We start from the raw sequence: 13241 nt of genomic DNA, 5'->3' as shown, positions 1-13241 counted from the left end.
CAGCAGCGCTGGGGCTGCACAGCAGGAGGGCAATCCGGGCCCTGAGGACTTGGGACCGGGGCACAAGCAGTGAGCGCTGGGAAGGGAGGACATCCTATAGTTTGACTTAGACGGCTCTGTGCAGGTGGACCAAGGACGCTGGGTTAGTGAGATACAAGGAGCAAACCGGTAGCTACCAGATTTGGAAAAACGCCACCACCCTGGCGGTCAGACTCTCTAACTAGGCACGCTATCTTGCTGGCCTTGTGCCAAGTGAACAGTCACTAGGGCAGGCCGCTCTTTCTCCAGAGCGGAAATTGTTCTGGTCAAACCCAGCAGCGTGTGCTACTCGTTCAGAGTATTCCTCCCAGCACGCATTGCCTTCCCTCTATCAACACTGAATTCTATCTGCCCCCGGGCGCCCCTCGTGCCTAGCTTTGGGTCACAGATTAAGACCAGAAGGGACTATCGTGATCCTCTAGTCCAGGGGTTCTCAAACTTCATTGCACCATGATCCGCTTTTTAGAACAGAAATTACTACATGGTCCCAGGAGGGGGGACTGAAGCCTGAGCCCGCTCGAGCTCCAGTGCCCTGGGCGGGGAGGCCAAAGCTCAAGGGCTTCAGGCTGAGCCCGGGGGCCTGTAACCTGAGCCGCACCACCAAGGGCCAACGCCCTGGGCCCCAGTACGTCTAATGCCAGCCCTGGTGACCCCACCCTGGGGTCGAGACTCACAGTTTGAGATCCACTAGACTCTACCTAAGAGGCCATCAAACTCTACCCAGTAATTCTTCTATCAAGCCCATGGTTTCTGGTTGAGCTAGACTAGAACATATTTCAGAGCAGAGGTGAGCAAACTACGGCCTGCAGGCGACATCCGGCCCGTGGGACCGTCCTGCCCCTGAGCTCCTGGCCCGGGAGGCTCGCCCCCGGCCCCTCCCCCACCGTTCCCCCTCCCGCGCAGGCAGTGGGGCTGCGAGCTCCTGCCGCTCTGAGCGGCACAGTGGGGGGCAGGGAGCGGTGCATGCACGGTGGGGGGGGGGGGGTCGGGTAGGGGGTCCCTGGGGGCAGTGAGCAGTTGGATGGGGTGGAGGTTCTGGGTGGTCGGGGGGGTTGGATAGGGTGTGGGAGTCCTGGGGGGCCTCTTAGGGGGCAGGGGGGTTTGAATGAGTCAGGTGTTCGGAGGGGGACAGTCAGTGGACAGGAAGTGGGAGGGGGCAAATAGGGGGCAGAGGCCAGGCTGTTTGGGGGGCACAGCCTTCCCTACCTGGCCCTCCATACAGTTTCACACCCTGATGTGGCCCTCGGGCCAAAAAGTTTGCCCACCCCTGTTTCAGAGCAAACAGCCAATCTGTAATTGAAAGTGTCACGAGCCTGACAATCTACCACTCCCCTTGGCAAGGTGTTCCAGTAGTGAGCTACCCTTGCCGTCCAAGAACGTGCCTTGCCAACTCCCTCAAGTTTCTCTAGACCTAATTAACCAACCACCATAACCAACAACATCTGCAGGTTTACACTACCTCATGGTCCACTCCTGTGCCCTGCTCAACACTAAACACCCAGGGATGGACTGTTAGACTCCTGCCATTTATCTGCAGCACTGCATCTAGCAATGCAGGGCCTACATGGCCCTAGCCAGGGATCAGAGCCCCACCGTACTCAGCATTTTGCAAGCATGAAGCAGACCGTGCCTGGGCTGGGGACTTCAGCAGCTCATGTGGTGATAAGATGCAACAGGTGAGAGAGACAAGTGCGGCAGAGGGGTAACAAGGTAACAGTGCAGACAGATCTGTTCCCCTAACTAGTCATAGGTGGCCACCAGCCCAGCCAAGCTCAGATGGGGTGATTTACTGACACCAGAGCAAAGGTCTGTGTGACTGAAGAGGATATGGTGGTGGCTTTATGATCAATGTCAGGGAATTTCGCTCTCATATGGTCTCTTACAGATGGGTAAAGTACAACCATGTTTGTGGGAGAAGTAACCAAGCAGGCAATCCAGCCTTTCTGTGTCTTGGCCAGTTTCTAGTCCACATCAGCACTTAAACGCTCACCACACAATGACTTCATTTCTTTGATACTTCTTGTGAGGACCTTTGCCAGGAGGCTTTTAAATTGGTTTTAGGCGCCAGCTCTCCTTTAACCACTTTTGTGGACAAGTTTACAGATTGTCTATGCAGCTCCATATTACTGGATTTTATTGTTAGCACATTGTATTGCATAATCACAGCAAGCATACAGCCCTCTCCTTGAGCTTTGCTACAGCCCGTGCCTACGTCCCACTGAAGTAGATCAGATGCCCCGCTCCATCTATTGCCAAGAGGCAGAGGGAACACATGTCCCCTCACTGTGAGAGCTGAGAAAGAGGTAGGAATGTGCATGTTGTTTTTCCCCCCCTTCTCAGGTGACTGTAACAGCTCAGTCTTCAGTCACTCAATTTTAGGAATCATTTGTCTCCTCTCAAGGTCCCTTCCAGTCCTATGATTCTGTGATAGCCAACAAGGCTGTCAAGTTAAACAGAGCCAGACCTCATTAACTCAATATACTGCTGTTTATCGTAACACTCTTATGGTCCTACAGAAATTCTCAGTCCAAGCTAGCTTGAATGTTCCAGGAGCTCTAGATCTTTATCAACTGCTTTAATTCTAGACCTTTCATTATCCTGCACTCCCATCAGACACCCATGTTGTATATAATTACACACAATTAAAGAGCACAGCATGTGTGCTTATAATGCTAAAGATTTTTATTTGGTGTTGTGAAGCAGTCACTCTGGCTGCAGTCAGAATCTGTAGCAGGAGCAGCTGTGCGCACAGGTAGATGGCAATGTTGAATCATTTAAAGGAGAGCTGCCATCTACCACAACTCTTGGCTTCCTCTTTTTGATGCTGAAAGATTCTGTTTCCACATGTTTGTCTAGAGTCACTAGCCAATTGTCAGGATCACATTTTCCTCTTCAGAGGGGAATTAGTCCTCTGGCTCCTCCCCTCTTAGGCTGTGTTCCTTGAGGTTAGGACAGGATTCTCAGGACAGGAATGTCAGCCAGAGAGCACATGGGCGTCACACCCTATTTACACCCAGGGTGAGGCCAGGTAGGGCCATCAGGGACAGGCTTATTATGCCTTGTGTTAAGGCATGGAAATACATGGGAGTCCCTAAAAGACAAAAGGCACTGAAATAAATGAGACTCCCTGAAAGCCACTGTAGGGATAACCTCCTTAACACAAGTATTAGAGAGGACTGTGTTCCTACTATCTGAAGAAAGCCTAAGGAATGTTTGTTTGTGCATCCCAAGAACAAGGACTGTTGAAAATATGCAGATCCCAATGCAAGTCAAAGCAGTTATTCCCCCACATCCAACAGCTTTACACCTCCTGGTTCTAGCATGCCAGCAGCAGGCACTTGTCTACTGCTGGAACAAGACAGACCTGTTGTGAATAACCCACATGAGTGGCTATTAACATAATGGTACATTTTGCTGTTAGAAACATTCCAGGTGGAGATCAGGATTTCGAAAGGAGCAGGTAAGGACTTGGTTATATTACAAGTTGCACTTTTTCCAACTTGTAATTTTCCAAATTTGTTAGTCTAAGGTGCCACAAGTCTTCCTGTTCTTTTTTCCACAAGAGAAGTCTTAAACTTTTTTTTTTTAAACCACACAAATATCAGAGTTTAAGTAAATCAGCAAGTCACTTCTCCACTGACTTCGGTCGATCAAACCAAGCCATGTTTGCATCCACCTAAAAAAAGGTGCTCACAATTTCAGACATTTAATAACTGATTTTAGTTAAATTGGTGCAGTTTGCAATTTAGAGAAGGCCAAAGATTCATTTCTAATAGAAGAGAGTTAAGTGCAAAGGAGACTTGCCACCTCCACTCAGCCCTGTCAGGTGTACACACTTCTCCAGAGGCTATCAAAAAACTAACATAGTGCCATGAGCAATATATTACAGTTTGATGCTATATCTCTTGCAAGTCACTCGCGAGACCACAGACAATTATGATACAGTGCCAATGGGCTCTCAAGGGAGCCCAGACAGTCAAGTTTAGTCCCATTCGGAAATGCTTCCTAACATGCAGATTACACTGTGGAATAGTCTCCCTAGGGAAGTGGTGGAAGGACCATCAGATGGGCCATTTAAAACGAGACTGGACAAGGTACAGACTCCTACTACAAGGAACAATCCTGCCCTGACCTCCAAGGGACAGGCTAGATGAGATCTTAGTTTATAGGGCTTCCAGTAGCAAGCCAGAAGAGGGAAGGGAGGGAAATGATTCAAGGTGAAAAAACATAAGAGCACAAAATTAATGCTGGTGTCACAACAAAGGTCATTTTGCAGCAAGACAGCTGCCACCACGAGCAGGGGGCTCTGGATACCCATTGTAGTTAGAAACTTGATTTCAATTATACTGCAGTGGATGGTCTTGGCCAGTCCACCTATGGGCCAATTATAGTTGTGGGTCCAGCCATTCTTTTGCTACCCTGCTCAAACTCATTGTCCACAAAGAGCTGGGCTGATTCCCTCTGCTGCTGCTCCTTACTCTGAGCCTCCCCTCCACCACCAGAGACCCCACACCCCGCTCTCCTTTGTAATCTTTCCCCACTGTTGCAGTCTGGTATTGAGATGCTCAATACCATCCCCACCTGGAACACTAGCTCTGATTTAAAAGCTAAAGGAAGTGCCATGGATCTCCTGGCTCTGGAAGAGTGAGAGGTTACTATAGGGGATCCGATGAAGTGAGCTGTAGCTCACGAAAGCTTATGCTCAAATAAATTGGTTAGTCTCTAAGGTGCCACAAGTACTCCTTTTCTTTTTACTATAGGGGAGTGGACCATGAAACAGCCCTCAGCAAGGTGGCTGCCATGTATCCTGGTAGCAGTTCTTGGAGCAAGGGGGACAGTCTGAGCATGGGGGAATGAAAGAGGACTAGTATATAGTAAGGACAGGAGTTACACTTCAGAACAGCCTCAGATTCCCAAGCAAGAGAGCCATTTTGTTTGAGCTAAACAAAATCAACACCAGCGTTTGATAGCCTGGAATATAGCTATTACCTCCTACACAGGGTGCATGCATGAGTTGCCCAATTATCTGATTTTAGATGCAGCGAGATATTTGAGCAAACTGGCGATGCTCTTCCTTGCTAAGGTGTTCACACTAGCAGAGCTCAGAACAACCCAACATCATTGGAATTGCCTTTGCTTCTCTCCATTACTCTATGTCCCTTTACTACAAGTCCCTGAAAAGATGAATTTCCCTTCCCCTCTCAGAAGATAGTCACTGTCAGCAACACAAACAAGGAGTCCTGCCAGCTAACAGGGAGCGTGTCACCTGAACTGTACAATACCCTTATTGGAAGTGCCCATTTTTGTGTAGGTATCTACCCAATTCAATCCAGGTTTCTTAGCCTGACTTCCACAAAGCAGAGCGGCTGGAGTAACCCGGCACTTACTTTTCACCCGCAACTCCGTCATGTTCCTCGTTTTGAGCTTTCCTGCCCACAGAGAGTAATTTGAAGCTTCTTGCTCCTTCTCAAACAGGGAAGCTCCTGGGGAACCTATTTTTACGGTCTGTCTTTGCTCCTCTAGAGAGGAGTTTCTGTTTTAAGAGTCTCTTGGACTAGAGGTTTGTAAGTCAGGAGCATTTCACACCATGAAGCATAGAATACTAGTCCAGCCACAGGGAAATAAGACATCAGTCTCTTCAGTTTCTTGTGGGCAGCTAACAATCTCCAGCTGCCTGATCTCTCCAGGTTTCTGAACCTCTGGCAGTTTCCTGATGGTGGGTAATCAATGCACGCTCCAATGCCATCATAGTTCCAAATGAAAAGCCTTGAGAGGGCGAGGCCAGAGGGAGAGCATGTGAAGTACTGTTCCCTACAGCTTCTTCCTTCTTCTAGGCCTGCAAAGACAGACATTTCACAACATGACTTACAACAGACTTGACATGCATTTATTTACCTACAACATTCAGTACTGTGTGTTCCCATCCAGAACTGCTTATATGCCTTGATTTCCAGAGTCCCCGCATTTCTTTTTTGGCCAGCGATAACAAGCCTGTCCACTATCATACTATCAGCCAGTATGGCTGCAGAAAGCATGACTACTTCAGAAAGGCCTAGGCTGTACTCATTTAAGTGACCTGCCTCGGAAGGGACCATGAGGATGGAAGTGACAGATATCAGCAGTCCAGAGCGCCCAGAGGCCCCTGTTCAGGGGAAGTTTTCCGGATCTCTGCCTTTAAATAGAACTGCTTTGCTCTGCTTGTATACAGTAAGTGGCAACAGCAGTGCCTAAAACAAGTTTAAGATACATAAGAGTGGAGAATCAAAGTCCAGGCTTGCCTTTGTACAAAGTATAAAGTAGCAGGGTGTATATATACATGTAGGTGCCACAGCACACATTGATTGTTTCTAAAAATACATATTGTAGCTTTGATCCCTTCTCTTCAACTAGGTCAGAACAGAATACCAGCCATGCTCACTCTGAAGCCTCCTTAACCATTAAGGAACTGTCAGAGTTTCAAAAACATAGAATCATAGAACATCAGGGTTGGAAGAGACCTCAGGAGGTCATCTAGTCCAATCCCCTGCTCAAAGCAGGACCAACCCCAACTAAATCATCCCAGACAGGGCTTTGTCAAGCAGGGCCTTAAAAACCTCTAAGGAAGGAGATTCCACCACCTCCCCAGGTAACGCATTCCAGTGCTTCACCACCCTCCTAGTGAAATAGTGTTTCTGAATATCCAACCTAGACCTCCCCACTGCAACTTGAGACCATTGCTCCTGGTTCTGTCATCTGCCACCACTGAGAACAGCCGAGCTCCATCTGCTTTGGAACCCCCCTTCAGGTAGTTGAAGGCTGCTATCAAATCCCCCCCTCACTCTTCTCTTTTGCAGACTAAATAACCCCAGTTCCCTCAGCCATTGGCTTGCTATTTCTCTACCACCACCAAATTTGTCTGACCAGGTTTACCTCTAGTGAGCAGAACACTGAGCTTCTCTCCTACCCCAGCACATGTTAAAGAACTGATTCCTCTCCCCACCTCTGTATAGTGATGCTCATCTCAATGCAGATAATCTGGTCAAGAAGGAAACAGCAGCACAAGGGAGTGTCCACAATCTCACTTGTGTTTAGGAAGTGGAAGTTTAACATTCACTATCTTACTGCCTAGGGCAACTTATCTATTTTGGCATTTCGAAACATCAAGCAAACACCTACTCCCCACAAGTGGGTGTTTTACATCCGTTAATGGGTCACATCATCAGAATAATCAAATCACACAAGGGCCTTTGCATTTGGTTTACACATGACCTATTAGTCCTCACAGTCCCCAGTTATTAGGCCTGTTTTAAGATGTGGCCAAGAGGGGCAGTGACTTGCCCCAAGTTATCACAGCAAGTCTGTGGCAGAGCTGGAGCACCTGGCCCTCTGCTCAGTTCACTAACCAACTAATTCACAAGAGTGGCTCCTCCATCTGCCTCTAGTAACAGTGCACCCCACTAAGCAGAGTACCGGAGCTGTAGCCAGCACTCATTCACCTGTTTCCCGAGTGTCATCAGACTAGACACTGCTCAGGAGGTAGGAATCTGGCCACTGCAACCCATGCTGGTGAAGGCAGAGGAATGGGTCTAAAGGGAGCACAATGCTGCAGAGTCCCTGCAGCAGGGATGAATCCAGATACTCCTGATACAGCACAAAGCTGGTACTCATGCAAGAGCCATCGAGCCTTAAGAAAAATGGAAGATTAACAGAGAAACTCCAGCCCAGCATGAAGCCATGGTGTTAAAGCCTTGGAAACTCAGTGCACCAGATTGGGTCTGGCCAACCTGCAAGCCAGAGGGCAGCTGTGCATAGTTACAAGGCTCAGACAGCTGGACAAAGCTACATCTCTGGTGCTGGGATTTCAGTTCTGTATCAAGAGAAAACTGCAGATTCACAGGCGACAGAGATGCAGGTGAGAGAGAAGAAACAGACCAGTGCTCCCAACGCCTCCTGAAGTGCACGCAAACAAGAACTAGACTAGCAGCATGGACCCAGAGAAGCTTTGTCATTTCCAAAGTTGCATGCAACACAGCTAGCCACAGGACAAGTAACCGGTTCAGTACAAATAACGGAGGCTAAACCAGCCTTCCCATCTAGCTATCAGCCAGACTGTCAGAGGCCAGACCTTACAGCCACCTGACTGGAGTGGTAATCATTAATACAGGCCCGAACAGATGCAGACCCTGACCCAGCACTGAAGAGCTTACAGTGCGAGTAAGCCACATAGCTGGGAGTAGACAGATGTCAACTAGGGAAGCTACTCCTACAGACAGCTACAATGCCATTCACAGGAGCAGCAATAAGCATTCACCAGCAGCAGCGTGGTATGGAGAGCTGATCTCCTGAGGATTTATTTCAGGATAAGCTACTTATGAAAACTGTTTCCTATCATGAATCAGCATTTTTTAAAAGATGCAACTTGCTAACGACCCCATTAACAACCTACTGAACGGCAAAGGAAGATCATTCCCGGTCAGCCTTCCCACAGCAAGCAAGCACATCCAGTGGCCAGTTTCCTGTAAGGTGGAGATTGCATAAAGCACTCAGCAGTCCCATACGGGGGTCACTGAGCTAGGAACAATCAGGCACCCAAACTGCAATGAAAGGAGCCCAGCCCATGGGATGTGCTGCTGCCCTGCTGAAGCAGAGCTTTAAGGACAGCCTGTGGGAGAGGAAAGCCCCGCAAGACAGAAGCCACAAACATCCAGCACAGAATCCCACTCCCCCCCCGGTAAGTTTTGCTCTTGCTCCCTGTTCGGTGCACGTGTGTGAACCGATCCAGGTTCTCTCTAGCCCAGTCCTGCAACACATCGCCATTTCTCTGAGGCAAAACCCCCAGACCCCAAACTAGGACCACAGCCCAGGAGCTGAAGTGCTGGGGACATTCCCAAAAGCCCCATCCCAGAGCCAGGATGCTTAGTGATGGCAAGCGAGCCTGGCACTGCTCCCCAGGGCCGGGAGGAGACAGCAGGTCACAGGCTGCTGGAACAAGGAAGGCAGCAGGGAGCCCGGACGTCTGGGTTCTCTCCCCAGCTCTGGGAGGGGCGTGGGGTCTAGTGGGTAGAGCAGGGGGGGGCACTGGGAGCCCGGATGCCTGGGTTCTCTCCCCACCTGTGGTAGGAGAGTGGGGGGGTCTAGTGAGTAGAGTAGTGGGGGCGGCGCCCTGGGAGCCCGGATGCCTGGGTTCCATCCTGGCTCAGAGAGAGGAGTAGGCTCTAGTGGGTAGAGTGGGGGGGGGGGGGGCGTGGCGCTGGGAGCCCGGACGCCTGGGTTCTCTCCCGGGCTCTGGGAGGGGAGTGGGGTCTAGTGGGCAGAGCGGGAGGAGGGGGCCGCTGGGAGCCCGGACGCCTGGGTTCCATCCCGCCCCTGACGGGTCGCGGGGCCCCACGACAGCCGCGGCCGCACGGGGCGAAGGAGCCCGGCCCCGCGGCGCCCCCACCCGCACCCCGGCGGCGGCCGTACCTGCCCCCTCCCGCTCGGCGGCCGGGACGCAGCTGCTCCGGCCGCTTCCGGGACAGCCAGGCCCCGCCCCCACCTGCGCGAGGGGCGGGGACTCCTCGCCCCGCCCGCCCCCTCACGTGACCCCGCCAGTTCGGCCCGGCCGTTGGTGCCGAGGCACCAAAACACTGCCATGCGCATGCGCCTGAGCTAAGAGCAGCCCCGCCCCCCCGCGACTGACCGAGGGCGGGGTCTGGTCACACCCGCGGGGGAGGGGAGCCCCCACCCTCTCGGGGCGTGGCAGCGTCAGGCCCCTCCCCCGAGACGCCCCTCCCCCATCTGGTGTGGCAGCCCTCCCCCAGCCCACCCCCCCGCATCTCCCATGCGGGGGGCCTCTCCCTCCCCCCCCGCAAGAGACCCCCCCACCTCCCATGCAGGGGGCTCTCCCCCCCCCCCCGCAAGAGACCCCCCCCCTACACACACACACCCCCCTCCCATGCAGGGGGGCTCTCTCCCCACAAGAGACCCCCACCTCCCAAACCCCCGCAGGAGACCCCCTCCCTCACACCAGGGCTCTCTCCCCACCCAGCCCACTATGCTCTGGGGGAGACACCCCAAGAAGGTGCCCCCCCACACCCTGCCCCAGGGGGGAACAGGGCACACACCGCCGGCTCCACCCACAGCGGACGCCCCCCCAGCAGGGCAGCTCGGTAGAGCCACGTCACGCCCTGGTCGGCGCATGTCTGTCACGCCGCCGAACACGCGTGGAGGCTGGGGCTGCTCGACAGGCACCGCGCCTGGGCCCCCCGGCCACTGTGCCCCTCGTCCCCTGGCCTCACCTCCCAGCCACGCTCAGAGGGAAGCCTGGTGCCCAGTCAGAGCAGGCAAGGCCACCCGTCACCCCGAGACACACGTCTCCTTCCCCCCACCCACCAGCACAGGGCTCAGCGCGGCAGTCCCCGGCGAACATGGCAGGAGTTTTCTTTCCCACAGAGCATTGCCAGCGGCTAGTCTAACGCCTGGGCCTCACGGAGTCCGGCTGCTGCTGCCTGGAATCCAGCCTTGCCACAGCCTGGCCTGAATGGCCCTGGTCCCCACAGCCACCATCCTACCCATAGCGCGGCACGAGGGGCAGCGAGACCAGCCCAGGAAGCCCCCGATCAATCGCCGAAGCCAGGCGGACACAAGCTGGATGGCACATGGGTGAGGATCTCGGCCATTACACAGCAAGGTCCTGCCTCGTCACAGCATGCCATGGGCTCAAAGACACACCAGCTTTGCAGGGCTGTGGGCGCTGTTCCAAAGGGGCACTGGGGAAAGGAGATAGCCCTGCGCTCAGGGAGTGCATTGGAAGGGGGAATTCAGGCATGAGGGACGCCATGTATTCCTTTGGGGATTTTCCCCATTTGTTGGGGGGGGGGGGGCATTATACAGATAACGCCATACGCTTCTGAGAGGGGGGCCACAGATGTGTGTGATAGGGAGGTTCTAGCCCACGTAGCCAAGGCCTGTAAGGGTCTCAGGGGAACAGAAAGCGCTAAGGCTGTTTGCCATCCTTGAGTATTAGCAGGAGGAGGAAGGCAGGACCCTTGGAAAAAGGCTCCAGAGGGATAATCCCCACCAGGGGTCCAAGCCCCCACATTGGGGATTGCATCCTCTAATCACCCCTTAAGTCTTCCTGCTGGCAACCCCACAGGCCCTCAACACCCTGCAGCAAAGGGACTGCATGCTTACCTTCCCCCCAGCACTGCTCCTTCCACAGGCTCCACCTGCAGGAACTGATTTAGCAGCTGGGCTGGCTGCAGAGTCTGCTTTTAAGGGGAGCCAGCTGGGGCACGCTGGCTGTGGGGGAGGCAGCGCTCCCTGGGGGAAGGGAGGGCAGTGCTGTGGCGGGAGCCCAATGGGAAAGGTGGATGTTGTTTGGTGTAGCTTAATTTGCTATTCCTAATAAATGGGAGTCTGAAGAAAAACTGGTTAGTCTCTAAGGTGCCACAAGTACTCCTTTTCTTTTTACGAATACAGACTAACACGGCTGTTACTCTGAAACCTGAAGAAAAAGTATCTCTGTAAAAAGTATACAGTCAGCTCTTCCTGGCCAGTCCTTCACAACCACAAAGCTCATTGCCAGCCATTAAACTGACAAGCAACCTTCCTAGCATAGCCCCAAAGGGGCAGGTCTGTAAGTGTCATCAGCCCCATTACACAGAGCAGCAAACTGAGGCACAGAGAGGGGAAATGACTTGCCCAAGCCTAGAGCCAGAACTAAAGCTCAGGTTTCAGAGTAACAGCCGTGTTAGTCTGTATTCGTAAAAAGAAAAGGAGTACTTGTGGCACCTTAGAGACTAACCAGTTTATTTGAGCATGAGCTTTCGTGAGCTACAGCTCACTTCATCGGATGCATAGCATATCGTGGAAACTGCCACTAAACTAAACTAAAGCTCAGGCATTCGTAGGTCGCAGTGCTGGACTCTGCCACTTAGGCCAGGCCAGCAACCTCTGAGAGCTGCACCATATTCTACAGTACCAGCCCAGCACACTGCGGTGTCCCAGCTGCAGGAGTCTGGCCCATCACCGGTGTGTACTGTAGCAGCTTTAATAAGGGTCAAATGGGGAATATTTAAAGAGCAAGTCTCCTTTTCAAAGAGCAGTGTCTGTTCATTTGTCATCTTGAGGTTTGCTTGCGAGCGAGCGAGCTCTGCAAAGCACGGTGGTGACTGGGAGGTGAGAAAGACCTGCTACGAAGGGCACTGAGCCAGTGGGAGCCATGCAGCCCTCAGAGAAGGACCTGGGAGGTTGGGTCGCTGGTTAAGGGAAAAAAACACGTCCTCTTGAGGGAGGCTGACCCTGTGGTTAAGCCACAAGACTGGGAATCAGGAGACCTGAGTTCCCAGCTCAGCCCCAAGCCAGTCACTTTCCCCTCTGTCCCCCGCCCTCTGCCGCTGTGGAATATGGCCTCCCACACAGCGAACTAGGAGGCTGCCCTGGTCAACGTTAGTGAGGCAGGCTGGGCTCCGTGGATGGCAAGTGCTGTGGCAGGGCAAAGGGTTATTCTGGTGTTATGAGATCATCACTCCATACATTAATAAATAAACTGGTGTGACTGTGTCTCCAGCATCTGGCTTTCCACATGAAAGCCTCTGCCCCGTATCACAGGTGCCAGGAGGATGGCTGTCCCAGCAGTCAACAGCCTGGAGCCCTATGTGTTCAGGGATACAGGCTGGCCTGGCTGTTTGAGGCAGTGCCCTGAGTTGCCCGGTGAAGCCATTCTCCTCTCCATCCTGTCCATTTGCTTGAAGGGAGAATCTTCTCCCAGATCCTGGAGAAGGGAAATTAGGCTGGACCCCAAGTCACAGCGTCCGTGCAGCTCTGCAGGTGCCTTCAGAGCACTGGGCACCGGGCAGTTGTCTGGGCCTAGGGCTGGCCCTGGCACAACACCACAAAGTCATTCGTTGTTGTGCCCATTAGTAGATGAGGCTGGTAGCACCAGAAGCGCAAAGCCTCCACAGGTTTCAGAGTAACAGCCATGTTAGTTTGTATTCGCAAAAAGAAAAGGAGGACTTGTGGCACCTTAGGGACTAACCGATTTATTTGAGCGTGAGCTTTCATGAGCTACAGCTCACTTCATCGGATGCATACTGTGGAAAGTATAGAAGATCTTATTATATACACACAAAAAGCATGAAAAAATACCTCCTCCCACCCCACTCTCCTGCTGGTAATAGCTTATCTAAAGTGATCACTTTCCACAGTATGCATCCGATGAAGTGAGCTGTAGCTCACGAAAG

At 52.6% G+C, this 13241-nt stretch overlaps 1 protein-coding gene across 9 annotated transcripts in view; it reads right to left on the bottom strand.

Annotated features, from left to right (window-relative positions):
- Window positions 1-11245, bottom strand: part of MROH1 (maestro heat like repeat family member 1) — a 107864-nt gene extending 96619 nt beyond the window's left edge. For 4 of the 9 annotated variants that reach the window (XR_005224213.2, XM_043538925.1, XM_043538928.1 and 1 more), the window contains exon 1: window positions 5427-5875. Coding sequence is in view for 7 of the 9 variants with exons in the window: in XM_043538925.1 (XP_043394860.1) it covers window positions 5427-5448 (22 nt within the window). In the remaining 2 variants the exon portion in view is untranslated. Of the gene's footprint in view, window positions 1-5422; window positions 5876-9480; window positions 9578-11190 lie in introns of those variants that run through there. The other 5 variants (XM_037891794.2, XM_037891798.1, XM_037891795.2 and 2 more) reach the window with 4 other exon arrangements.
- Between the last annotated feature and the right edge of the window lie 1996 nt (window positions 11246-13241).

Source organism: Chelonia mydas, chromosome 2 (assembly GCF_015237465.2).
Source record: "Chelonia mydas isolate rCheMyd1 chromosome 2, rCheMyd1.pri.v2, whole genome shotgun sequence".
Lineage (NCBI taxonomy): Eukaryota > Metazoa > Chordata > Testudines > Cheloniidae > Chelonia > Chelonia mydas.
This window is presented reverse-complemented; position numbering and strand designations above follow the sequence as displayed.